At 37.7% G+C, this 26,830-nt stretch overlaps 1 protein-coding gene and 1 non-coding gene across 2 annotated transcripts in view; both read right to left on the minus strand.

Annotated features, from left to right (window-relative positions):
• The window catches only part of CCAR1 (cell division cycle and apoptosis regulator 1), a 63,565-nt gene that overhangs the window by 26,862 nt on the left and 9,873 nt on the right, over nt 1–26,830 (minus strand). Inside the window, exons 3-15 of the mRNA XM_028109673.2 lie at nt 21,273–21,445; nt 20,577–20,621; nt 17,936–17,968; nt 14,090–14,283; nt 13,099–13,213; nt 12,793–12,985; nt 8,004–8,133; nt 7,612–7,773; nt 4,813–5,038; nt 4,115–4,228; nt 3,355–3,521; nt 2,411–2,621; nt 1,508–1,591 (exon numbers count right to left, since the gene is read on the minus strand). Coding sequence (XP_027965474.1) covers nt 1,508–1,591; nt 2,411–2,621; nt 3,355–3,521; nt 4,115–4,228; nt 4,813–5,038; nt 7,612–7,773; nt 8,004–8,133; nt 12,793–12,985; nt 13,099–13,213; nt 14,090–14,283; nt 17,936–17,968; nt 20,577–20,621; nt 21,273–21,445 — 1,847 coding nt within the window. The remainder of the gene's footprint in view (nt 1–1,507; nt 1,592–2,410; nt 2,622–3,354; nt 3,522–4,114; nt 4,229–4,812; nt 5,039–7,611; nt 7,774–8,003; nt 8,134–12,792; nt 12,986–13,098; nt 13,214–14,089; nt 14,284–17,935; nt 17,969–20,576; nt 20,622–21,272; nt 21,446–26,830) is intronic.
• Nucleotides 3,653–3,717, minus strand: LOC114214252 (small nucleolar RNA SNORD98). The gene has a single exon (XR_003610376.1). It is a non-coding gene; the product is annotated as a small nucleolar RNA SNORD98 (small nucleolar RNA).

Genomic DNA, 26,830 nt, shown 5'->3' on the forward strand with positions numbered 1-26,830 from the left:
AATACACTTGTACAGCTCAGAACATGTTTGTGAAAATGCAAACTGACAGAATATTTTTGGAAAATAATCTAACGTTTTAAGATGCTTTAAAAACCGTTAGTGCTCTTTGACACAGAAATTCTAATTTATGGCAATTTACTCTGAAGAAATACTCTAAACACAGTGGAAAACAAAACAAAACCTTTACATATTTCTTGTAACAGTTCCTTACTCAAAAATGTGAAGAATCTAAATACCCAACAAAAGATAATAATACCACATCAACTAGATGGGAGGAATACAGAACATTTAAAAATAATTACATGGGAAACACCAATATTAATTGAAAAGGATGAGACTGACAATGTTTTATACATGATCAGAACCAACCAACCAATCATAAAGCTTGTACACAGAAAAAATAATGGAAAAAAATACACTAACATTTTAACAGTGGTTGTGTTTGAGTTACAGACTTGAGTAACTTTTATCTTCTATTTTTCTATGTATGTACCAATTTTTAAAATAAGCACACATTATATTAATAATCAAAAGAAATACAAGTTTTAAAATAAGAAACTTAATGGCAAAGCCATCAGTTTGACAAAAAGTCCTGGGAAGCGGCTTAATCTTATGATATACATTCTCTACTTACTAAAAAAAAGCAATGTGGGTTAAAAAACTACAGTTTCATAAAAAAGAAGAAAACCGGTTTTTTGCTGATAACAAAAGTTAACCGAAAGGTCAGCTTTTATGTGTTAAAAATAACAGGCTGCAAAAGCTTGTGATCTTCTGATCACACGTAGAATGTACACACGTAGAATTCTATGGATCTACATTCATGTTATAAGCCCAGAAACGAGGGGCGCCTGGGTGGCTCAGTCGTTAAGCATCTGCCTTCGGCTCAGGTCATGATCCCAGGGTCCTGGGATTGAGCCCCGCATCGGGCTCCCTGCTCAGCGGGGAGCCTGCTTCTCCCTCTCCCACTCCCCGTGCTTGTGTTCCCTCTCTTGCTATCTGTCAAATAAATAAATGAAATCTTAAAAAAAAAAAAAAATAAGCCCAGAAACGAAAAAGTATAGAATGATAATCAGTCCAAAGACATTGGGGACCAAAGAAAAACTAGTACAGCTTAACCAGTGATTTTCAAAAGAGGCTTTTAAATTATTCTTTCCCAGTTCAGATGTGTATCAACCTACTTTTTAAATATTATTTCAAAAACTAAAATAATCTTGATAATCTTTTTCCTGTTTCTTCCCTTTTCCTTGAATTTAAATTACTTAAGTGCAGAAATTCTGCCTTCTTGGTCAGTTCCCCAATCAAAGAATGATGCTACTCACACTACATGCACTTGTGTATTACATTTGACAGATATAGGCTGCACTGATTTATGAAGTCAAGCTTTATTTAATAATTATACACACATATAAATACAGAATATTTATTCAGTTGACTTTAGTGGTTTTTTTATGATAAAACATGGATCTCATTCTCTATTCTTGTTAGAAATTTCAAATTTCAAAGTTACCTTCATTGTCTTTGGATCAAGTTTAGACCAATGGGTGGGAGTAGAAATTTCTTTAGCTTCACCATCATCTTTCTCTTCTTCATCCTGATATACAAAGTTAAGAACATAATTACTATTCTGAAACCTTAAAATAAAAGTAATTTATTTTTAAAAGTCTGTTGCTGATCTGTGCAAGGTCACAAATGTTTCAGATTGTCTTCTCCTAAAGTTATTATTTAGGCAAGTCCACGTACATACATTCTACCACTTTTAACTGATCACAAAGACACTCATCAGCCAATCAAAGCCAGATCTGTGAAACACAAAAGGGTGATAAATTACAACACAAAGGATATCAGGGATGCACAAACACTGCCGGTCTCCACTAACCACACAGTGTGTGATCTTGCCCCAATTTTCAAGCCACCCAAAGTTAAGACTGATTTAGTCAGACCTTTCAAATGTACCAAAGACGATGCCACATAGCCTGAAATGTCAAATCTCTCAGACTTGTGGTTGTCCAATTTCAAATATCCATGACTAGAACTGATGACCGTGAAAGAGAAAATTTTTTAAATTTTAGAAAATGGCAAAATGTTTAAAATGGCTTAATACTGAACCTTGCTCAACAACTGGTCCCAGATTCCAGCAACTAGACCTATGATAAAAACAAAATTCTGTGCAATTTAAGCACAACTTATTTTCCTTTGAGGTCTCAGCACTCTTAAAGTTAGCATACTAGACAGATTTTTTTTTTTTAAAGAAAAGAAAATACAACTATACTGCTGAAAGCTGGATTACCAGTCGCTGTTACCAGTTATGTTCCTCCATGTGTGTTTGTTATGTAGTGTGTGGTGTGCATTTGTGCCTGTGTTCCTGTGCCTGTGAGAAGCGGAAATAGAAAAAGGGATTAGCGTTCAGTGCCTGTTCTCCATCAGCCTCCTTGCGTTCACCCTGAAGCTTCTCGACCAGCTGCTGCTTGTATCCTCGGGAGAGGGTTTCCCACTCTGAGCGGGTGGGAAGGCAATGCCAAACATCCGGGAAAAATAAAACCACTGTCTCCACATGAGCTGGAACTGTACGCCCCTTGTGGGTCTCCTCAGGGCGATGGTAGCGAATCTCTGCAAAACGGTACCTGTTGCAAGGGAAGAAGCATGTTGGAAAAAAAATTCTAAAATACATTTTAAAGACCCTAGTTCACTTGTAGCACATCAAGTAAAGAAATTTTGCTGCAAGAACTTGAGGTTGGTCTAAAGAAAAAAAAATTATAGAAGCCATAGTTCCTCTTTTGGTACATTTGTACAATATTTTATGGTTAAAAGAATATGTTCCCCAAGGCATTTTCAAGTTTGATTATAGAGCTACCCATATTTTAGAGAATACCTGAAGAAGCTGGATAGCTGTTCAGATTTCATGTGCTAAAAAAAGAATATTCTCAATTAAGTCACAAGAAATACACTAAAATACACAAGACAAATAAGCCTCAAGAGAAAATATGGCTGAACAAAAATAATCAGCACCTACATCATTTTATAACAAAAGAATTATAATGAAATGAAGTTCTCTCTTGACGATCTTCTCCAGCTATGCATGAAATGAAAAATATTTTCAACATACATCCAACTTCCGAGGTAAAGCATAACAAAACATTTAAGTAATGTTCAGTTTATTTTGATTAGTTCTTAAATCCTTTTTCCCCCAAACATTTTTGGCACCAAATAAACTTTTGCTACAAATGGGGATTTTCCTTTGAGATTACCTGCATGATCAAGGTTGCTAAAATAAGGGGGGAGGGGAGGCTGACAAATAAGAACATCTATATAAACTATGAAAAAACATTTCTAATCAAGAAATGAATTGGTACTTACCATTGTGTGCATACACTTAGATCAATGCCTGTCAGAGCCTTACAACAACGAATAGCAGTCTTAATCAACACAGAGGGGTCTTTTTCTGGGTCTGGTCCATCCAACGAAGGAGACCAGTGACCTCCAATGGCCATGGCTTCATCCTTGCCTTTCATGCCCACTAAAAACTAATTCAAAACAAAGAATCATTTACATGTGTTATGCAACTTGTCAAATTACAAATAAAATACTTGAAAAGGAAAGGGACAAAACTTTCCAATATCATTTTTACTACCTCTGGTATCTGTCAGTCAAGGAAGAGTTCAGTTCATCGTGTTCCACACTGCATTTCAGCAATGGAATAGGATTTACACATCATAACTCATCCTTCTAAAATATTTCTTCAGATAAAGAATTTTTTAAAGAAACAAGCTATAATTCATACTTAAAAGAATCCAGAAATATACTAAATCCAATACCACTAAAATTTTACTATCCTGCAAGTATAAAATACCAAGATGACAGCTGAACTAGTGACATACAAATAAGATATAGCCATAATCTTCACTGAAAGAAAGTCATTAAATTCTGAGTGCCTTAACAATACAAAAATTAGTTGTTAATAAATTAAAAATGTAGTATTTTAATTTTATATATTATATATATGTATTTTATATATATATATATGTACACACACACACACACACACACACACACACACACAGTTAGAACTAAGCAAAGCAAATATACACCTGAAGTTAAAATAAGTGTTTCATTTTACCTTAACAAGTCTAGCAGGATGTTGAAATCCATCTCGAAGTTCTTGTGGATCTTCAGCAAGAGCACATGACTTATGATACAAATCTTCCATACTAGGACTAGCCATCAGCATTACCTATTATAGTCAAATAATTCAATCCTGTCAAAAGTCTAAAGTAATGTAAAAAAATGAGAAGCACTACTAATTATCCTTACATATTAGATAGCCAAAATTTTTTTATAAAAATGGAAAGTAAAATGCTACAGCAGAAATGGTATTAGATACTTTATAATAAGAGTTTTAACTTGTCAAGAAATGTTTTTTGATCAATGTTCTATAATAGCCAAAAACTATCCGACCATAAGCAATATACTGAATGTTACCCTGAAGACTAACATATAGGGAATTCACCAACATTATGCTTTATCTGAGGCTACCAGAAGTCACAGAACATTCCAAAAAGCTCAATAAAATCAATTTCATCTTCACGTTTATGAGTTTCAAAATGTTAAAACAATAACCATGAATTTTACAGCTTAAGAGGTAAGACAAAGAGGTTAAATTAAATTACTTAAATAACCAAAACAGAATCAGACAGACAAGGAAAAAAAAATAGCTATTCAGGTCTTAAACATAACCACTTCCAGGAGATTAATTCCACATACACTCAATATGAATAACTGCTCAGAAATTTTAGCTATATATCACAGAATACAAACCTTTGCACTGTATAAATGGTCAGCATCTGGTGGATCAAGAATAGCCATACTTTTTTCTAAGGACTCTACTTCTCTGTGCATTACATAGAAATTGCAGTAATTTCCCAGCTGAAATGGTCTTGACAAAGGGAAAGCATCCACCCATGTAAACTGAGCATCAAAAAAGTCACTAGGTATATATAAATTCTGATAACGGCGCCTTAGTTCCATCATGTCACAACTAGGACTGAAAAACAGACATAAGTAAGTGAATAAATAGCCTCACTATCAAATATTATATAAACATTCACTCCATTCCACATCTAAATATATAAGCTGACATGGTTAAAAGCCAGCTGAAAATGGTCAGAGTCAATTATTAATGAGCTACAGATTTGCAAAGAGCCATATGAAACCTCACTTTCAAATTTGTCTACTTACAGCTTTAAATACTGGTACCTAAGTATTACCTTCATTTCTCTGCGTTTTCTGTGTAGCTTGAAATACGTTAGAGACCCTCTGAAATAACTTCAATGCCAGCTCCAGAGAAGATATGAACAAAAAGCAGTTCTACCTCAGCTGAAACTATGAATTTTTTAGAAAATTATAATTCATATAGAATGGATACAAAGAAGGGACAAGACTGATACCAAATGATGAGTACTCCTCAATTAGGTTCATATAATGTAAAAAAAATAAATCTTCATTTTATAGTAAGATCCTATAACAAGCATATTTACATTCAAAATTAAGTGCAAAAATCCACATGAAAGCTAAATCTAAATGTTTTTTGAACACCTCCATACCTCTCTCTGTTAATGATTACGATCCATACCTGATGGATTATTACGTAAAGAGGATAAGTTTCTTGCCTTTTAAATCTGACATACTGATTGTTTTAAAGGATGCTTTCCTTTTTCCTAAGCAGCAGAGCTTTTAAAGGAAAGGAACTCAAAGGTAAATCAATCTGGTAAAAGAACAAAGGATTTCTATTAAAAGCATAACAAAAAGTGGAAAACAACAATTTGTAAGATGAAAAGATAACTACATTGTCTTTTTTATTATCTTTCTTTTCACTGTCTTTTTGAAACTAAAGACAAGGTATAAATTATGACCTAATATATTTGTAGGGGTATCTTCTTATTCGAAGCCTAAAAATAACAAACATATAGTGACAAACTTGTCATCAGGTATGGTTGCTAACATAAGTATACATTATTTGGATAAAATTCTGCTGTCAAAATAAGGAAAATTTGAAAAATACGTATTTAAGTCATTTTTTTAAGAAGTGTTTCAAATAGACAGTATGTATAATAGTTTCTTAGTTTTCCATCACTAGAATTTTTGAAGTTGTGTTTTACCCTGTAGGATTTTAATCTACAATAGAACAAAGGATGTACAAATGAGTCATTTCTTGGCGTACAATATCTTATAATCACATTACTATAAAACAATCTTGATTTCCACAACTATAGATGAGAAAAGGTATAGTAATTTCAAACGATTTTTATTTGTAATGGGTTGATTTGATGTTCTGGGAATTTATTTCAAAGTGATGAAATGAAATTGTGAAGGTCTAACCTGGAAGGAGATAGACAGCTATTGAATTTATATCCTATTCATCACAATTCTCCCCAAAAGTAGAGCAGAGCTGCTCTATTTAATATATTTGGGACTGGAGAAGTGATTCTGGTTCTAATAAGTTTCTCTGATATATGCAATCTAGATAAAAGTAAACAGGAGTAACAAAAAAAGTAGTATAAATTAAGAATAGTTGCTCATTTGACCACATGACTAAATGAACATGAACTATCTAACAATTAAGCAAAGTCCCTAAGCAAGATTTTTTTTGGCATTGAGTAGTTTAAGTTTACACTGTTTTACTCAACCTAGAACTGAATATATAGAAATTTAAATTTCTGACAGGTCAGTATATCAATATTATTATTCTTTGTTGAAACACAGTAATATTTTCTCAGGAGACTGAAGCGCACAGTTATTTGTTCCTATGCTAAACAGCTTTAAACATTGCTTTTAATGATTCATTTTTATTTTATTGTCAATTTGTTTTCTCCATTTGTTAATTTATCTTATAGTCAATGGCCAGTCCCATCCCAGGGCCTTTAGATAATTCCTCCTTTCCCTTATACTAAATCAGTCATTTTACCAATTTGCATTTTTATGAATTACAACTTTGTAGTTATTTCCTGGCCATGACATCCCACCACCACCATTAATTATGGAGTATCTACAACTGCCACAGACTGGATTAAGTGCTTTAGATACACAAACTCAATTTAACCTTAGTAATTCTACTAGTTGATAAAATTTCCATTTTGCAGGTGAAACTAAGAAATTCTTGTTAACTTGCCTATTACCTCTGACTCCAAAGGCTAAAAAATGTATTTATATACAGACGCATATATGTGAGTGTATATGAAGGTCTATGTTGCTATTATGCCACACTGTCACAGCTAACTTGAAATAATTGGTCCACTGCTGTGTTATTACTTCATCATACACAAGGAACGATGCATGGACTTAATAAAGTTATCAATAAATCTGGACTTTAAATGATTAAGAAACAAATTAAAAAAAAAACACAAGTTGATCACAAGAGGCTCTTTTTCAATAACTACTATCTTTAATGATTTTATGAATATATGAAAATATACTCCTACTTCAAATTACCCTTCTGCCCTATATAAAGTAAATGTCAGGAATGAAAGTTGTAAGAAAAATATCTCTGTAACATTCTACTAAATTAGACAAATTATAAAACTGGTAATTCAATAAAACAATGAGGGGAAAAGAACTTACCAATCTAAGGAAAATTTTGAAAACTGAACTGTGTAACGTGGAACAACACGTCGAACTCTCCGAGGTGATCGTTCTCTCTCTCTTCGAGGAGATCTCTCCCGGGAACGTTTTCTCTGAGGAGATCTTTCTCTGGATCTACGTCGTTCTCTCTCCCTTTCACGACTTAAAACAAAATGTTCTAAAATTACTAATATTTCTGGCATTATTGAAGTTTTTTAATAAAATAGATAATATAAGATCCTCTAATATATTTTAACAACTTCTTAGAAACTGTTGTATATGTGTAACACAAACTCACCATTTAACCATTTTTAAATGTACAGTTAGTGACATCACATGCATTCACAGTGTGCACCTTCACCACCATCAAAAGTACACTTAAAAAAAAATACCTTCGGTCATCTTTTCTGTTAGGCACTTGATCCCCTCTGTCATTCCTTCCTGAAAATCTGGACGGTGGGTCTAATCTTCGTGCTGGTTGTGGCTGTGAAACTATACGAACAGGAGGCTGCAATAAACCAGCTTTAAAAGACACACACAAAAAATATTTTGACTTAAATAAAAGCATTACCCAGTTAACTTTTACAACCAGAAAAAGCTGGCTAATGTTTTAAGCTTTGTGGCCAACAAATAGTAGACACCACTATATTTGTATATTTGTATATATTTTTTGTAATCATTTAAAAAAGCAAAAGCCATTTATAGCTCAGTCACCATATAAACCAGGTCATGGACCAAATCAAAGGGCTATAGTTTGAAATCCCTGATCCACAGAGAGTACAAAGACTGCCGTACAAGTTATGCACAGGGTGCCAAACTATCATCCAAAGGTTCCACAGAGAAAAAGAACTCCTTATTATGGAGAGATCTCCACTCTGACCTAGTTATGAAATTTAGCATCAATAATGGAAGAATCTGACATGTGCCTCCTAGTATAATGCAATACAAATTACAAAACATCACCTAAAATGTGTCCTGGCCAAAGCCTTTCTTTTTTTTTAAGAGAGAGAGCACAAGTAAGCCAGGCGGTGGAGTGTGGGGGGCAGAGGAGAGGAAGAAAGAAAATCTTAGGCAAGCTCCACACCCAGCGAGGAGCCTGACGTGGGGACTCAATCTAACAACCCTGAGATCATGAACTGAAACCTAAATCAGGAGACTGATGCTTAACTGACCGAGCCACCCAAGCGCCCCTTACCAAAGCCTTTACACTTACTCTACTAGGTTCATAGTTTTTAAGACAGATAGAGGAACAAGATAAAAATGTCACAAGGAATAAAGGCAAATCCATATACAACATTCCAAAAGAATCTACAAGACAACTAATCCAATTTCGTCAAAAAGTCAATGCTGTAAATGAAGAAAGAAAAAGCAGGAAACTGGGGTACCTGGGTTGCTCAGTCAGTTGAGTATCCAACTCTTGATTTCAGCTCCAGTCATAATCCCGGGGTCCAGGGATAGGGCCCTGCCTTGGGCTTTCCACCAGTGGGGAGTCTGCCTTGGGATTCTCTCTCCCTCTCCTTCTGCCCTCTGGCTCCCCCTCCACCCCTGCACTCTCTCTTAAGTAAATATTTGAAGAAAAGAAAATGTGGGTAACTACTGTAGAATAAAAAAACTAAAATAACATAACCAAACACAACGGGTAAAAGCTTACTTTTTGTTTAGGAAACAAAACACAACCTTCAAAGACCTCTGGGAGACAAATGGGGAGATTTGAATATACTGAGAATATTTAAATGCTTTTTCTTAGATGTGATAATATATTGTAGTTATATAGAAAAATGGTCTCGGGGCACCTAAGTGGCTCAGTCACTGAGCGTCTGCCTTTGGCTCAGGTCATGATACCAGGGTCCTGGGATCGAGCCCTCCATTGGGCTCCCTGCTCCGCGGGAAGCCTGCTTCTCCCTCTCCCACTCCCCTTGCTTGTGTCCCCCTCTCTCACTGTCCCTCTCTGTCAAATTTTTTTTTTTAAGATTTTATTTATTTATTCAAAAGAGACAGAGAGAGAGAGGCAGAGGGAGAAGCAGGCTCCCTGCTCAGCAGGGACCCAATGCGGGACTCGATCCCAGGACGCTGGGATCATGACCTGAGCCAAAGGCAGACGCTCAACCATCTGAGCCACCCAGGCACCCTAAATAAAATTAAAAAAAAAAAAGAAAGAAAGAAAAGTGGTCTCTTTTAGAAAGGACATGCTTCAGTATATAGGGGTGAAACGTCCTAGTGTCTGCTAACTACTTCAAAGGAATAAGCAAAAACTGTATATATTTGTACACAAGTAAGCAGACAAAACACATAGTAAAATGTTAACAATTTTAGAAGGTTGTAAGTATATAACTGATCACTTTACTGTTCTTTCAACATTTTTGTATGCTTGAAAATTTTCATGATAAAAATTGTGGGGAGGAAAGAAACAGCTAACTCTTATGAAAACGAATCCATAGTTGCCAATGGAAATTTTTAAGTTTTTTTTTTTTTTTTAAGTTTTTATTTATTTATTTCACAGAGAGATAGTGCACGAGCAGGGGGAGTAGCAGGCAGAGAGAGAGGGAGAAGCTAAGCAGAAAGCCCGATGTGGGGCTTGATCCCAGGACTCTGGGATCATGACCTAAGCCAAAGGCAGATTGCTTAATCAACTGAGCCACCCAGGCACCCCTAAATAAAATCTTTAAAAACAAACAGAGGGATGCCTGGGTGGCTCAGTCAGTTAAGGGTCTGCCTTCAGCTCAGGTCATGATCCCAGGGTCCTGGAATCGAGCCCCATGTAGGGCTCCTTGCTCAGCGGGAGCCTACTTCTCCCTCTGCCTGCTGCTTCCCCTGCCTGTGCTCTAACAAACGAATAATTAAAATCTTTAGAAAAAATAAAAATAAAAACAAACAGAAAAGAAATCACAGGACTACCAGTCAGATATTTGGAAGAACCAAGTAGACTGAAAACACCCTGGCATTACCTAGTAAGTTTAAGTTACACAAACCCTCAGACCTTGCAGTTCCACCTGAAGGTGTATGTAAGTCCTAGAGAAACCTGGGCACATGCTCCTGGACACATATGAGAGGACATTTAGAACAGCATTCTCTGAAACCAAAAACTAGAAAAATCCTAACGTTTACCAGAGAACAGATAAACTGCACAACATTCATATGTGTAATATTATCTAACAATGAAAATGAAGAATGAGCCAGATGGAAAAACCAGTATGAGAGGGGTGCCTGGGTGGCTCAGACATTAAGCATCTGCCTTCAGCTCGGGTCACGATCCCAGGGTACTGGAATCAAGCCCCATGTTGGGCTCCCTACTCCATGGGAAGCCTGCTTCTCCCTCTCCCATTCCCCCTGCTTGTGTTCCCTCTCTCCTTGTCTCTGTCAAATAAATAAAATCTTTAAAAGAAAAAAATAGTATGAGAAACTTTTAGAACATAATGTTGAAAATAAATAAGTCAGGTGCCTGGGTGGCTCAGTTAGTTAAGCATCTGCCTTCAGCTCAGGTCATGATCCCAGAGTCCTGGGATCGAGCCCACACTGGGCTCCCTGCTCAGCAGGGAATCTACTTCTCCTTCTGCCCCTCACCCCTGCTTGTGTGCTCTTTCTCTCCGATAAATAAATAAAAATTTAAATTAAAAAAAAAAAACTAAGTCATACAGAACAGATTATATAAATGGAATCAAATACTATGTAACATTCAAAGACAGACAAATTTAAAGTGTTTTATAAGGATGCATATTTAGAGAGCAAAACCCTGTAAACTAGCAAAATTCTAATTTTTTACCCAAGTAATGATTACATGGGTGTTCATTTAATAACTCATTACACTGTAATCTCTTTAATCATTTTGTTTTAAGTGTGTTATAATAAAAGATAAAATGCCACAAATTATACTTTTAAAAAATACCAATTAGGCTGGGCGCCTGGGTGGCTCAGTCAGTTAAGCATCTGCCTTCAGCTCAGGTCATGATCCCAGGGTCCTGGGATCAAGCCCCACATCGGGCTCCCTGCTCAGCGGGAAGCCTGCTTCTCCCTCTCCCCCCCCCACCGCTTGTGCACCCTCTCTTGCTGTGTCTCTGTCAAATAAATAATATCTTTAAAAAAAAAATACTAATTAGGGGTGCCTGCATGGCTCAGCTAAGCATGTGACTCTTGATTTTGGCTCACATCATGACCTCATGGTCATGGGATGGAACCTCACACAAGGCTACACGCTTGGAGGAATCTGCTTGAGTTTCTTTCTCTCCTCTCCCTCCCCCTCTGCTCTTCCCCCTCCTCCTGTGCGCTCTCTAAAATATATATATATAAAAAAAAAAAAACACCCTACCAAAACAAGCCAATTAATTAGGCTTTTGTTGGGGCACCTGGTGGGTCAGTTCGCTGAGCGTCTGCCTTCGGCTCAGGTTGTGATCCCAGGGTCCTGGGTTCGAGCCCTGCACCTGGCTCCCTGCTCGGCGGGGAGTCTGCTTCTCCCTCTCCCTACTCCCCTCATGCTCTCTCTCTCTCTCTCAAAATAAATAATATTTAAAAAGTAGGCTTCTGTTAAGCCAAGGCTATCTTGTTAACACTTCAATAAAAAAAGTGTCCAGAATATCAAGTAATTAATTTGCAAAGGAAAATGTAAAATACAGCTCATTTATTTCATGCACTGTAATTCAATGGATAATTTAAAGTACTATTACCAGACAACACATATATAAAATATTATGTGTAGGGGCACCTGGTTGGCCCAGTCGGTTAAGTGGGCAACTCTAGATTTTAGCTCAGGTCATTATCTCAGGGCCCTGGGACGGAGCCCCATGTTGGGCTCCCTGCTCAGTGGGGAGTCTGCTTGTAGATTCTCTCTCTCCCTGTCCTCCCCTCCCCCCTAAATAAGTAAATATTAAAGAAAAATAATAAATAAAATGCTGATTATATGACATTTCCTTCCATTACAGGAAAGATACCAACAAAGGGACTGGGGATTAATATTGATATTTAAGTTCACAAAGAGCATGTCTTTCTATAAGAGCAATAAAATAAAAATACTTCCAAAACAGCTACAGAAGTAGAAGTGGTCTACACAAGATACTTAAACCTCCTTTCAAGTATTTTGGAAATCCCTGCCTTTTTTATAATTAAAAAGCATATTCTCGTTTTAACAACCACACAGTTGTAAAAGTTATGCGTTAGTCTGAAACAGAAAAGACACATTGCAAGTAATACCTTTCTGCTGTGGCTGCTGTAATAAAGGCTGTGGCTGAGTCTGCAATAATGGTGTAATAGAAGCTGCTGAGATCTGGGCCTGCAGCAGGGACTGGGGTTGGGGCTGAGCCTGAACACCAAATGTAGTCTGTGGTGCAATTGGCTGAAGTACAGCAGGAGGAGTCTTCAGTAAAGGTTGAGTTTGGGACTGATTCTTAATAAAAATAAAGAAATAAAATAAAAATTTTAAAGAGGAAGAAAAAACTCTGAAAGTTAGTAGACTGAATCACCAGGTTTCCAGAACACCTAACTCCGTATTTTATATACCTGATTTGGTAGTGTCTGAATTCTTTGAGCATTCCATTTAAAAGGCATATTGGGATTATATGTAGCTTCAACCAATACTCTGTCACCCACTTGGGGGCTCTTCCCTTTGACAGCACTGGAAAATAAGTTAAATATACATTCAATTAAGAGATGCCTCCAAAAAAATTTATACTTGTAGTATTTTACCTAACATAAACTATGTGAAATGGAAGTCTAAAAAAAGCCCTTTTAAAAAGTAAATATACCTCCTAGACTTATTTTATTTTAGAACTGATCATGTTTCACCCTCCCTAAAAAACACAGGGTTTGAAGTGAAAGGAATAACTTTGCACCTCATATTCTCCCAATATTGTGTCCCTCCTTCCACAGTACTAACTTCTATAACCCAAGAGTAAGATTTCCTTTGAGCTGCGGAGAAGAGAAATGCAGATGGAACATAGGAGACCCATTTTTAGAAAACTCTCATATGATAGTTAAATTTAATTTCCCAAATACTTTCTAAGGCAGTTCACTAGGAATACAGTTGAAATATCCAAGGAAAATCTTTCATGCAACCACCATCACACTAACAAAATACTATTCTGAATATGTCAGTCATTAATCATTCAATCCTACTCATTAATTTCTCAATTAAAAAATGCTTTTTTAGTACATAGCATCATTAGATATGTCAAACAGAAGATTAAATTTTAAAAGGCATATGACTATTTCAATCTCTATTCTCATTGTAAGTCTGCCCATGAAGAGTTGGAAAAATTAACTCACTCCTATAAAACATGTACAAAGAATTCACCGTAACTATTTTATTAAGTAATCAGAGATATCTTCACTCATATTCTCCAGAAAAAAAGGCTAGATACAAATATAATACAAGGCAGGTGACTAAAACAAAAAATTATAACTAAACCACAATCCTATGCCACAATTAGGTCTTACCAATATATTTCATGCTAAATACATGAAGGCATTTGCCAACACCTAATTAAGTTACCTAAGCTGAAAGAATACATCTTCATCCACAAATCCAAATGTATCATGTAGTTTTGTAACCACTCCTGTAAAAACACGCTGTTTCTGAGGCTGGGTTTGTTGCTGACTGGACCTTGGTGTTGGATACGATACAGTTATCTGTGCTGCAGGCTGAGGAGTAGACAGGCTAAGGCTTGTAGGCAGTGCAACAGCTGGCTATAAAACAAAATCAAGATCAAATCAAGCTAATGCTTTGAAATACTCTAGAAATTAAAAATGACCACTCAAAACTAACTCAAAATGTAAAATCAACTTATTTAAAGTTAGGAAATACACATGCACACCTTGAAGAAGAAAATCAAGTCTGAAAAAAACTTTTTTTTTTTTTAATCTACCTCAACATTAAGTTCACCATAGTGAAATGAGTTTTAAGAATACTGCAGGTGCGCCTGGGTGGCTCAGGTTGAGCGTCCGAACTCTTGATTTCGGCTCAGGTCATGATCTACGGTCATGAGATCGAGCCCCGCGTTGGGCTCTGCACTCAGCAGGAGTCCATTTGGGATTTTCTTACTCCCTCTCCCTCTGCTCCTCCTCACACACACACACACACACACACACACACACACACACACACACACACACACTCTAAAATAAATAATGCACATTGGGGTGCCTAGGTAGCTCAGTGAGTTAAGCATCAGACTCATGATTTCTCAGGGTTCAGATCGAGCCCCACGTCAGACTCATGTGCTGGGCATGCAGCCTGCTTAAGATTCTCATTCTCTCTCTCCCTCTTCCTGTGCAACCCCCCCTTAAAAAAAATACTGCATATATTAGGGGGTGTCTGGATGGCTCAGTTGGTGGAGTGTGCGACTCTTGATCTTGGGATTCTGGGTTCAAGCCCCACACTGGGAGTAGAGATTACTTTAAAAAAAAAACAAAAACCTGCAAATTTCAGTCCCCTCTTAGAAATTCAAAACAAAAGTGGCATAATACTCAGGAAAGTCCTATGTAAGTGAAATAATTCAGCAAAAGACAAATATGTATGATCTCACATGTGAAATCTAAAAAAACCAAAAAATTTATAGAAACAGAACAGAACCTTGGTGACTGCCAAGGGTATGGAGGGAGGAAGAAACAGGTGAAGTTGGTCAAAAAGCACAAACTTCTAGTTATAAGACAAATAAGTTCCATGGATGTAATGTACAGAATGATAACTATAATACAGTATTGTATATGTGACAGCAGCTCTTAAAAGTTCTCAACAGAAAAAAATTTTTAACTATGTGAGGTGATTCATGTTAAAAACAACTTATTATGATGGGGCGCCTGGGTGGTTCAGTTGTTAAATGTCTGCCTTTGGCTCAGGTCATGATCGCAGGGTCCTGGGATGGAGCCCCACACTGGGTTCCCTGCTCAGTGGGAAGCCTGCTTCTCCCTCTCCCACTCCCCCTGCTTGTGTTCCCTCTCCCGCTGTGTCTCTGTCAAATAAATAAATAAAATCTTTAAAAAATTTTAAATAAAAAATAAAAACTTATGGTCGTTTCACAATACAAAGATAAATCAAACTATGCTGTATACCTTCTATTAATACAATATTACAGATCAATTATCTTTCCATAACACTGAACAAGAAAAATGTTAACACTTTCATTCATCTTTGCTGGCACAAACATGAATAGCATATTACTGATTAAGACTTCTATATATAAATAGAAATAAAATCATTAGAAATAAAAAATTATCTGACTCTTCAAGGCAAAAAATACTATTTGTTTTATACTTGCCCAATAAAGCAAGTCTCTTAATTCCTATAATTTAAACAAAAAAGGCCAAGTCATATATATAGTATGACTATTTCTCAGGCTACGTTTCTCAGACTACGACCACAAAATTATTTCTCATGAAATTTCTTTAATATTCTAAAACAATAATGATTTATGGGTGCTATTCCAAGAAAAGACTGTTTATAGCTTTTCTACTTAGTATGGAAATTCTACTATTAAAGATTGAAAATTCAGGACCAGTGTCAGTTGATTTTGATTTTTTTTTTTTAAAGATTTTATTTATTTATTTGAGAGAAAGAAGGAGAGAGAGAGAGAGCACATGGGAGAGGGGAGGGTCAGAGGGAGAAGCAGACTCCCTGCTGAGCAGGGAGCCTGATGCGGGACTCAATCCGGGGACTCCAGGATCATGACCTGAGCCGAAGGCAGTCACTCAACCGACTGAGCCACCCAGGCGCCCGATTTTGATTTCTTAATGAAACAAAGTGAGGCTGACTTCTTAAGTGCATTTTGTTTTTTTTTTTTACAAATATAACAGATTCAAAACTAAATTGGTATGAAAGGTTATAGAGTACAAAGCTTCTCCCCTACTCCTGTTCGTCAGGTACTCAATTCCCTATCCATGGATAATCAGTCACCAGTTATTATTACAGGTTCTGCCTCCTTTTTATCAGTTTCATAATATTTCACTTTAAGTCAGTGAACCATGGCCCTTGGTCTAAAACCAGCCCACAGTTTATGATTTTGTGATTTTTGTATAGCTCGAAAACCTGTGATGGTTTCTTACACTTTATTAATTTTTAACGATTTTATTAATTTATTTGAGACAGAGCATGAATGGGGGTCGGGAGGGGGAGAGGGACAGACTCCCAGCTCAGCAGGGAGCCTTATCTCGATCTCAGGACCCAGAGATCATGACCTGAGCGAAGTCAGATGGTTAACCTTGACTGAGTCACCCATGTACCTTGGTTTCTAACACTTTAAAACAATTTTTAAAAAGAAAAAAAAAATGCAACAAAGATTGTAGGTGGTCCACAAACCTAAAGGAGCACTACGTATTGTAAGTTTAAAAACGGGGGAGCCTGGGTGGCTGGCTGGTTAAGCCTTCGACTTGATTTTGGCTCATGTCATGGTCTCAGTTCAAGCCCCACATCAGGCTCTGCACTAAGTACAGAGTCTGTCCCTCTCCCTCTATTCTTTACCATGCACGCTCTCTCAAATAAATAAAATATGTATTTCTTGAAGTTCCAAAATATTTTAATGCTGCTGAAAACTGGGCGCCTGGGTGGCTCAGTTGGTTAAGCGACTGCCTTCGGCTCAGGTCATGATCCTGGAGTCCCGGGATCGAGTCCCGCATCGGGCTCCCTGCTCGGCAGGGAGTCTTGCTTCTCCCTCTGACCTTCTTCCCTCTCGTGCTTTCTATCTCTTTCTCTCTCTCTCTCAAATAAATAAAATCTTTAAAAAAAAATGCTGCTGAAAACTTAAACTGATAATGTAATACAATACCCTTACCTACTAAGGTCAAGCTTAAAATGATGTAACAGGTAAAAAAAAAAAAAAAAAAGATGCAACACACAAAAAATGATATAATACGTAAAAAAAAATTCCTGAAAATATTAGCTACAATGAAAATGCATTACGAATTAAGTTTAGGGGCGCATGGGTGGCTCAGTCGTTAAGCGTCTGCCTTCAGCTCAGGTCATGATCCCAGGGTCCTGGGATCGAGCCTTGCATCCGGCTCCCTCCTCTGTAGACAGCCTGCTTCTCTCTCTCTCCCTCTGCCCCTTTTCCTCCCTCTCTCTCCCTCTGTCAAATAAATAAATGAATAAAATCTTAAAAAAAAAATTAAGTTTAAAGTAAGACCTCATATTTATCCATCCTAGATCACAGCTGGATCTGCAATCAAAAAACCGTAAAAGACAAAACAACATGCATTCCATCTTTATTTCATATATTCTTAAAATAATATATAAATCCAACCAATATTCATCTTCAAACCCTGAAAGAAATACTAGAATAGGAATAAAATTTTGGTCTATTCTTCATTCAGATATCCAAAAGAAATAAATTAATGGCAAACTAACCTGTGTTAAAAGGGTCTGCTGAGGTTGCTGTAACTGAAAATAGAAAAAAAAAAAAAAAAACAGGGAAGAAAAAGGAAAAGGATCAATCAAAATTCTTTCACAGATGCTCTTATAAAGAAAAATTTCTATTAAATGGGTACTTCATCTCTAATTAAGAAATATGGTGAAAAATAACAAGTCAATAGGTATAAGATTTCCTGCAACTATTGCTAATTGCAGACCTGATGTATAACTAAATTATTCAATGGGGCACCTGGCTGGCTCAGTCAGTAGAGCATGCGACTACTGATCTCAGTGTTCTAAGTCTGAGCCCCACATTGGGTATAGAGATTACTAAACATAGTATCTTTTTTTTTTTTAAGATTTTATTTATTCATTTGAGAGACAGAGAGAGAGAGAGCAAGAGAGAGAGAAAGCCCACAAGTAGGGAGAGCGCAGGCAGAGGGAGAGGGAGAGGGAGAAGCAGGCTCCCCGCTGCAGGGAGCCCGATGCGGGACTCGATCCCAGGACCCTGGGATCATGACCTGAGCCGAAGGCAGACGCTTAACCGACTGAGCCACTCAGGTGCCCCTAAACATAAAATCTTTAAAAACAAAACAAAACAAAAAAAACTAACTCATCCAATAAAGATATTGTCTTTTTTCTTATTTCATAGGAATAACACCCAAATAAAACAAAACAAAAAAAACCACACACACACACAAAAACCTTTAAGTCCTTAGATGGGAAAATTTCTAGTATTGATATGTTGGTCACCATGCTACAGAAACATCATTGCAAAGAAAAAAATCACTGGCACTCTAAATGATATATTCGATAAGGGTTTAATACACAAAATATATAAAGAACACACAAAATCTTACACCAAAAATCAAACAATCCAATTAAAGAATGGGTAGAGGAAATGAACACTGTTCAATATAAAACATATTAAGAGAAACATGAAAAGATGCTATAAACATCAGTCATCATCAGGGAAATGCAAATCAAAACCACAATGAGGTATCATCTCACACCTGTCAAAATAGCTAAATCAAAAACACAAGAAACAAGTGTTGATGAGGATGTGGAGAAAAAAAATCTTCATGTACTTTTGGTGGAATATAAACTGGTACAGCCACTGTGGAAAAATTATGGAGGTTCCTCATAAAATAAAAAATAGAAATACCATATAACCTAATAATTTTACTATCAGATATTTACCCAAAAAGAAAAAATGCTAATTTGAAACGATGTATGTATCCCTATGTTTACCGTAGCATTATTTACAACAGCCAAGATACGGAAGCAACATAACTGTCCATCAATAGATAAATGGATAAAGAAAACCTGGTGGGTATACACACGCACACACCTGCAACGGAGTATTACACAACCATAAAAAGGATGAGCTTGTGCCATTTGAGACAACACAGATGGACCTAGAGGGTATTATGCTAAGAGAAATATGTCAGACTGAGAAAGACAAATACTGTGTAATTCCACTCATAAGTAGAATCTTAAGAGAAATAAAACAATGGGCACCTGGGTGGCTCAGTCGGTTGAGCATGTCTTTGGCTCAGGTCATGATCTCGGGGTCCTGGGATGGAGCCCCATGTTGGGCTCCCTGCTCAGCGGGGAGTCTGTTTCTCCTTCTCCCTCTGCCCCTCCCACCACTCTAATAAATAAAATCTTAAAAAAATAAAGATAAAAAATAAAGGCTCATGGGGTGCCTGGCTGGGTCATTTGGTAGAGCATGCGACTTTTGATGTCAATAGTCAAGAGTTCACGCCCCATGCTGGGCATAGAGCTTACATTTAAAAAAAACTTAAAAGATTAAAAAAATTCAAGTAGCGGCTGCCTGGGTGGCTCGGTCAGTTAAGCATCTAACTCTTGATTTTGGCTCAGGTCATGATCTCAAGGTTGTGAGACTGAGTCCCACATCGGGTTCCATGCTGGACATGGAGCCTGCTTAAGATTCTTTCTCACTCTCCCTCTGCTTCTCCCACCCCCATGCATGCTCTCGCTCTCTGAAAAGAAAAAAATTAAAATAAAAAATAAAAGCTCAAAGCCAATGGTCTATCTAGGGTTAAGGCTTCAAATGGGAAAAAGGATCTTTTCATTTTCACATGTGGTCTAGTACAGCACAGTAGGGCTAGATGTTCCACACAGAAGAAATGGGTCAAAGATTCAGGAGTACAGTGATTCTTTCCAAATTATCCTCTGCATGCTTCCCTAGAAATGTGACAGGGGTGCCTGGGTGGCTCAGTTAGTTAAACATCTGCCTTTGGCTCTGGTCCTGATCCTGGGGTCCTGAGATCCGGCCTAGAGTTGGGCTCCCTGCTCACTGGGGAGTCTGCTTCTCCCTCCAACTCTGTCCTCCCCCCATGCTCTCTCTCAAATAAATAAATGAATAAATCTTTAAAAAAAAAAAAAAACATGTGACAAAGACTGGCTGCTAATTGAGGATTTGGATTTTCAGGACCTCTATCTTCCTCTCCCTTGGAGACATTCCTTTTTTGCCTACCTCATTTAGCCCACCACCAAATAATTCAAATCACATATTAATGTAGCTGACAGGAAATAAAATCTATATAAACTGAATCTGGGACAAATTATTTTTTTTTCCTATCAGTTTTTAACATGTAAAATATAAACTAACCTGTTGTTGCACACTATACAAGGCCTGCTGAGGTTGTGAATATTGCTGGGAAAAAAAAGATTTTTGAAAAAAAAATATAAAGTCAGTTTTATTCATTCTCAAGATGCGATATACATACATACAAATACATAAACAAAATCACACTACAAAGAAATTTTATGGAACAACTGAACTTCACCAAAAATAAGCAAACTGGTGATTCTTTATACTCTGGGATTCATTAAGAACTGAATTTTATCCAAATAATTAAGGTATAAGAACTGCCCATTTTAAGAATTTTGACCATGCAACTGTACTGTTCTGTATGTCTTAGGCATATATAATTTTTATTACATCAAAAAACAATAAGCATAATAAAAATACACAATCACTGGGGTGCCTGGGGGGCACAGTCAGTTAAGTGTCTGACTCTTGGTTTCAGCTCAGGTCATGATCTCGGGGTCCTGGGATCCAGCCCCATCTCAGGCTCCATGCTCAGCACGAGGTCTGCTTGGGATTCGCCCTCTCTCTCTGCCCCTCCACCCTGTGCATGTGTGTGCATGCACACACATGGGCTCTCTCTCTCAAATAAATAAATCTCAAAAAAACAAACAAACAAACAAACAAAACCCACAATTATTAATTCTTTAAGAATTATCTGGCTACTCAGATATGACAGTTTAATATGTCACATACTGAAACCCAATAAAGACTCACCTGTTGCAATGCAGCTGCTGCAGCTGCAGCTTGTTGCTGCAAGGCTGCAGTCTGAGTTAACTGATAGTTGGCTGGGGTTTGTGTGGTAAGGCCTGCTGCTGCTAATGCAGTTTGCTGTGTATAAATGGTAGGAGATGCTCCAAGGAGTGATGGCTGTTGAACACCCAATGCAGCTAAAATGAGATTAAAAAGGAAAAGAAAAAAAAAAAGCATTATTTGGATCCTTTCTAGGAATTTTCCATAAGTGCTTAATGAATTATGTTCTGCCATTGTTTAGTAAAAACCTAAAGCAAAATTTCAGTAATGCTTGTTAAATTTAATTAATTCAAGTGCCTCCCCAGATCCCAGTGGCTTTATACTAAATCTTCGTTGTAATAGATATAAGAAAACATTATTCTATAAAATTAAACTACCTTACCTAGACCAAGAGGCTAAAGTACTCTCAAGAAGTATTTTTAGGAAAAAGAGCAGAAAATAAATTGTCTTACTTTATTTATCTAGAATTTACTGTTTTATCTCCAAGTAGATGAGAATCATATACTGAAGACAGTGCTGCTGGAAGTGATCCACCCTAAAACTTTCCATTGGACAAACTTTTCATATACCTACTTTGCATTAATTTAAAAACTAGGAAACAGGAGCGTCTGGGTGGCTCAGTCATTAAGTGTCTGCCTTCGGCTCAGGTCATAATCACAGGGTCTTGGGATGGAGCCCCACATCGGGCTGCCTGCTCAGCGGGAAGCCTGCTTCTCCCTCTCCCACTCCCCCTGCTTGTGTTCCCTCTCTGGCTGTCTCTCTGTCAAATAAATAAATAAAATCTTAAATAAATAAAAATAAAAACTAGGAAACAGACCAAAGCAACTTTTGTGTTTATTTTTTAAGATTTTATTTACTTCTGTGAGAGAGAAAGTGAGAGACAGAGCACGAGCAAGTGGAGGGAGATGGGTAGAAGGAAAGGGAGAAACAGGCTCCCCGCTGAACAGGAAGCCTAATGCAGGGCTGGATCCCAGGACCTGGAGATCATGACCTAAGCCAAAGGCAGACGCTTAACCAAACCCAGGCACCCCAACTTTTGTGTTTAAAAGCACAAAAAGTTTTTAATTTTAATGCACTACTATGTGGCACAATGACAGAAAATTAGCCATAGTGACTTAAAATTATAATTTGATTAAACCAAATTGGGAGAAGACTCAAAATATGATAGATTAGGTAATGTTGAATGTATGCTTAAACAAGGCTAAGAGCTCAAGAGAACATGAGAAAGATTTTACTTGATGTTTTCATGCAATTCCAATGAATGCAAAAAAGCAATCAACTAACAACTGCAGTGTATGGGGCACCTGGGTGGCTCAGTTGGTTAAGTGTCTGCCTTCAGCTCAGGTCACATCTCCAGGTCCTGGGATGGAGCCCCATGTCAGGCTCCCAGCTCAGCAGGAACCTGCTTCTCCCTCTCCCCCTGCCCCTCCCCCTACTTATGTTTTCTCTGCCCCTCTCTCTTGCAAATGAATAAAATCTTTAAAAAACAAATAAGTAAAATTAAAAAATAAAAATAAAAACTGCAATGCAGCACTACCATTCCCAAAATTCTATCTCCTGGAACAATGACTACCTCCCCAGGACATTAAAGTCAGAAAACAAAAAAAAAAACGGCCCAAGGTTTAAAAAGCTAAGGAAACAGGGGACCCTGGCTGGCTCAGCTGGTAGAGCATGCAACTCTTGATCTCAGGGTCATGAGTTTAAGACCTACAATGGGCACAGAGCTTACTTTAAAAAAAAAGTGGAAACAGTGAATTATGCATATATTTTTACTGCAGGATTTCTCAGAACTTTTAATATGCCAACTCAGCATTCTGAATCTCAAAAGACTGCCATAAAAGCAGTATTTACACATGGAATACTCCCTTTTCCAAAGCATCTTGCTTGTATCTGAAAATAACCTGAAAAAAATGCTGCTCTTTAATTATTAGTTAACAACCTTATAGAAAGAACAGTATTTTGCTTTACAGGAAAAGAACAGAGAACATTAATGAACTAACCAAAGCACCTAGTCTAGACTATCCCAGAAAATCTTCAGAAGTGTGAGGTTCAATCAGTTGTTTAAAAGCTCAGACTAATTTTACTTAAAAATAAAACAAACCAACAACAAAGTAAAGCAAAAACAAACACAAATCCCAGAAAGTACGTTTGTAGTTCTTATATATTACAAATTACTCCCTGCAAAAAATATTGATTTTTAAAAATTAAAAAAGGAGGAGGGAGAAGAGGAAGAGCCTAAGGTGGGCAAAAAATTTCTAAATGGGGGCACCTGGGGGGCTCAGTTGGTTAAGCGACTGCCTTCAGCTCAGGTCATGATCCTAGAGTCTCGGGATCTAGTCCTGCATCGGGCTCCCCACTCAGTGGGGAGTCTGCTTCTCCCTCTGACCCCCTCCCCTCTCATGCTCTCTCTCACTCTCTCCCTCTCTCCCTCTCAAATAAATAAATAAGCAAAATCTTTAAAAAAAAAAAAAAAAGGAGGAGGGAGAAAAGGAAGAGTCTAAGGTGGGCAAAAAATTTCTAAATGGGGGCGCCTGGGTGGCTCAGTTGGTTAAGCAACTGCCTTCGGCTCAGGTCATGATCCCAGGATCCTGGGATTGAGCCCCGCATCGGGCTCCCTGCTCAGCGGGAAGCCTGCTTCTCCCTCCCCCACTCCCCCTGTTTGTGTTCCCTCTCTCTCTCTCTGTCACTTAAATAAATAAAATCTTTAAAAAAAAAAATTTCATTAAAAAAAAAATTCTAAATGGCCTAAGTCCTTACCACATTAATCTTTTCTTGTTTTTAAGGAAAGTCAGATATCACAGATGGGAAGAAAGAAGAAACCAGGACTAACTAAATGAATTTAAAAATAAATTTAAATAGAAGTGAGAATACCTCAATACCAGCATAAGTTCAAAATGAGGTTAACTACAATGAGAATAAAGGAAAAGGTACCGAAATCTAGGACACAGGTTCTAATCAGTGGATCCTGTTAACCTTATTGTATGCAAAATTGCAGACGGAGAAAGTCCAAAGCTTTCATCAGTTTTCAAGAGAATTACAGACCCAAAAAAGGTTAAGAACCACTGTTCTAGGACAACAGAAGCAAAATACTCACTGAACACAAGATAAAGACCATAGGAAAAATTAGTGCTTTAAATTCTAAGATTGGCATGTTATACACATTTGACAAAGTAGCATCCGTGATTCAAGTATCATACGCAGCTCCTTCACCAAGCCGGGGCTCTGACCTCAGATCTGCTGTTTCATTCTGTTGGTACCAATTTCAGAACGCTGGAAGTTGCCACAGCAGAAGAGCTCAGAGCCAATATCCCAAAAAGTCTATTTTTTCCTATTACTTTTTTAGGTGTTTTGAATCCTGGCATCATACAGCAGCCTAGCATTAAGTAGGTAGGATGACAGACACATCTCTCTTCTGTTAACAGTGTGATGAATTAGAAACTACAAAACATGGGCGCCTGGGTGGCTCAGTTGGTTAAACAACTGCCTTCAGCTCAGGTCATGATCCTGGAATCCCGGGATCGAGTCCCACATCGGGCTTCCTGCTCAGCAGGAAGTCTGCTTCTCCCTCTGACCCTCTTCCCTCCCATGCTTTCTATCTCTCATTCTCTCTCTCTCTCAAATAAATAAATAAAATCTTTAAAAAAAAAAAAAGAAAGAAACTACAAAACAATTAAGGTTACCCCTAACAATGTGGGACTCAAAGGTGCTTGACCTCCACGCACATGTGAAAATCCATATATAACTTTTGAATCCACCAAAATTAACTACCAATAGCCTCCTGCCTTGGAATAAAATATTCCTAATGAAAGGAAGTACCAATGAGCTGATTTGTTGACGGCATTCTTTTTCTAGGACCACCATACGATGTTACACCTATGTAAGCCATTCACACACAGGGAAGCATACACAGACACAAGGCTTTAAGACCATACTGACGTCTTGATGATTAAAAATACAGGGCCAGGGATGTCTAGGTGGCTCAATCAGTAGAGCGTCCGCCTCTTGACTTCGGCTCAGGTTGTGGGATTGAGCCCCACTGCTCAGCGCAGAATCTGCTCAAGATTTTCTCTCCCTCTCCCTTCTCTTGGCCCTCCCTTTGCTGCTCTCTCTGAAATAAAATCTTAAAAAAAAAAAAAAAAAAAAAAAGAATACAGGGTGCCTGGTTGGCTTAGTCAGTAGAGCATGCAACTCCTGACCTCAGGGACATGAGTTCAAGCCCCACGTTGAGTGTAGAGCTTCCAAAACAAAACAAAACAAAACAAAGCCATTCCATTCACATGTATTAGCAGTTAGTGACTGGATCAACACTTAGTCATAAAAGTTTGTCATTTATGTTTTCTAATTATCATTTCTTCCCAAATTTTGCATTGTAGGATTGCCATTCAAAGATTTTGGAAGAAAACTGAAAACAGTATAAAGTGAAACACTAAAATGAGTAGAAAGAAAACTACAGTAGCATAGAAAAAGTATAAAGCCCAGTGTTTTGTTTTGTTTTTTTAAAGATTTTATTTATTTGACAGAGACACAGCGAGAGAGGGAACACAAGCAACTGGCAGAGGGAGAGGGAGAAGCAGGCTCCCCGCTGAGCACGGAGACCAATGTGGGGCTCGATCCCAGGACCCTGGGATCTCGACCTGAGCCGAAGGCAGATGCTTAACCAACTGAGCCACCCAGGTGCCCCCTCAGTGTTCTTTTTTTATTAAAAGTTAATTCAGGGGGTGCCTGACTGGCTCTGTTGAAGGAGCATGTGACTCTTGATCTTGGCATCCTGAGTTCGAGCCCCACATTGGGTGTGCCGAGGTTACTTAAATAAATAAAATTAAAAAAAAAAACAAAAACGGGTGCCTGGGTGGCTCAGTCGGTTAAACGTCTGCCTTCGGCTCAGGTCATGATCCCAACGTCCTGGGATTGAGCCCCACATCGGGCTTCCTGCTCAGCGGGGAGCCTGCTTCTCCCTCTCCCACTCCCCCTGTTTGTGTTCCCTCTCTCGCTGTCTCTGTCAAACAAATAAAATCTTAAAAAAAAAAAAAAGACAGAAATAAAAGACCTCAGAACTGATGTAAACTACCAGATTTCAGAACATGTGTTAATAGCCTATATATATGCAACTGAAAATTTAGGTGCTATACCATATTTTAAGACTCTTTAAGAAAAAAAACAAAACAAAAAAACAAAAAACTGATTTTTAAGAAATATTACCTAAACACGTGGCTTACTCAGTGTTGAACTGTAAGTTTTCATTCTTGGACTTTGAAAATGAAATTAAATATTAATGTATTATGTGAATCAGACTAAGTGGTATTCAATTTTTAAAACTAGCCTTTGGATTTAGAAGGGAAAATAAAGTTTCTCTAGGCACCTCTGGGTGGCTCAGTCAGTTAAGCGTCTGACTCTTGGTTTCGGCTCAGGTCATGATCTCAGGGTTTTAAGATAGAGCCCCACTTAAGGCTCTGCCCTCAGCACGGAGTCTGCTTGTCCCTCTCCCTCCCCGCCCCTACACATGAGCTTGCACCCCTCCAATA

This window comes from Eumetopias jubatus, unplaced genomic scaffold (genome assembly GCF_037043125.1).
Source record: "Eumetopias jubatus isolate StellerSeaLion01/CBP00866 unplaced genomic scaffold, mEumJub1_p1.0 scaffold_17, whole genome shotgun sequence".
Lineage (NCBI taxonomy): Eukaryota > Metazoa > Chordata > Mammalia > Carnivora > Otariidae > Eumetopias > Eumetopias jubatus.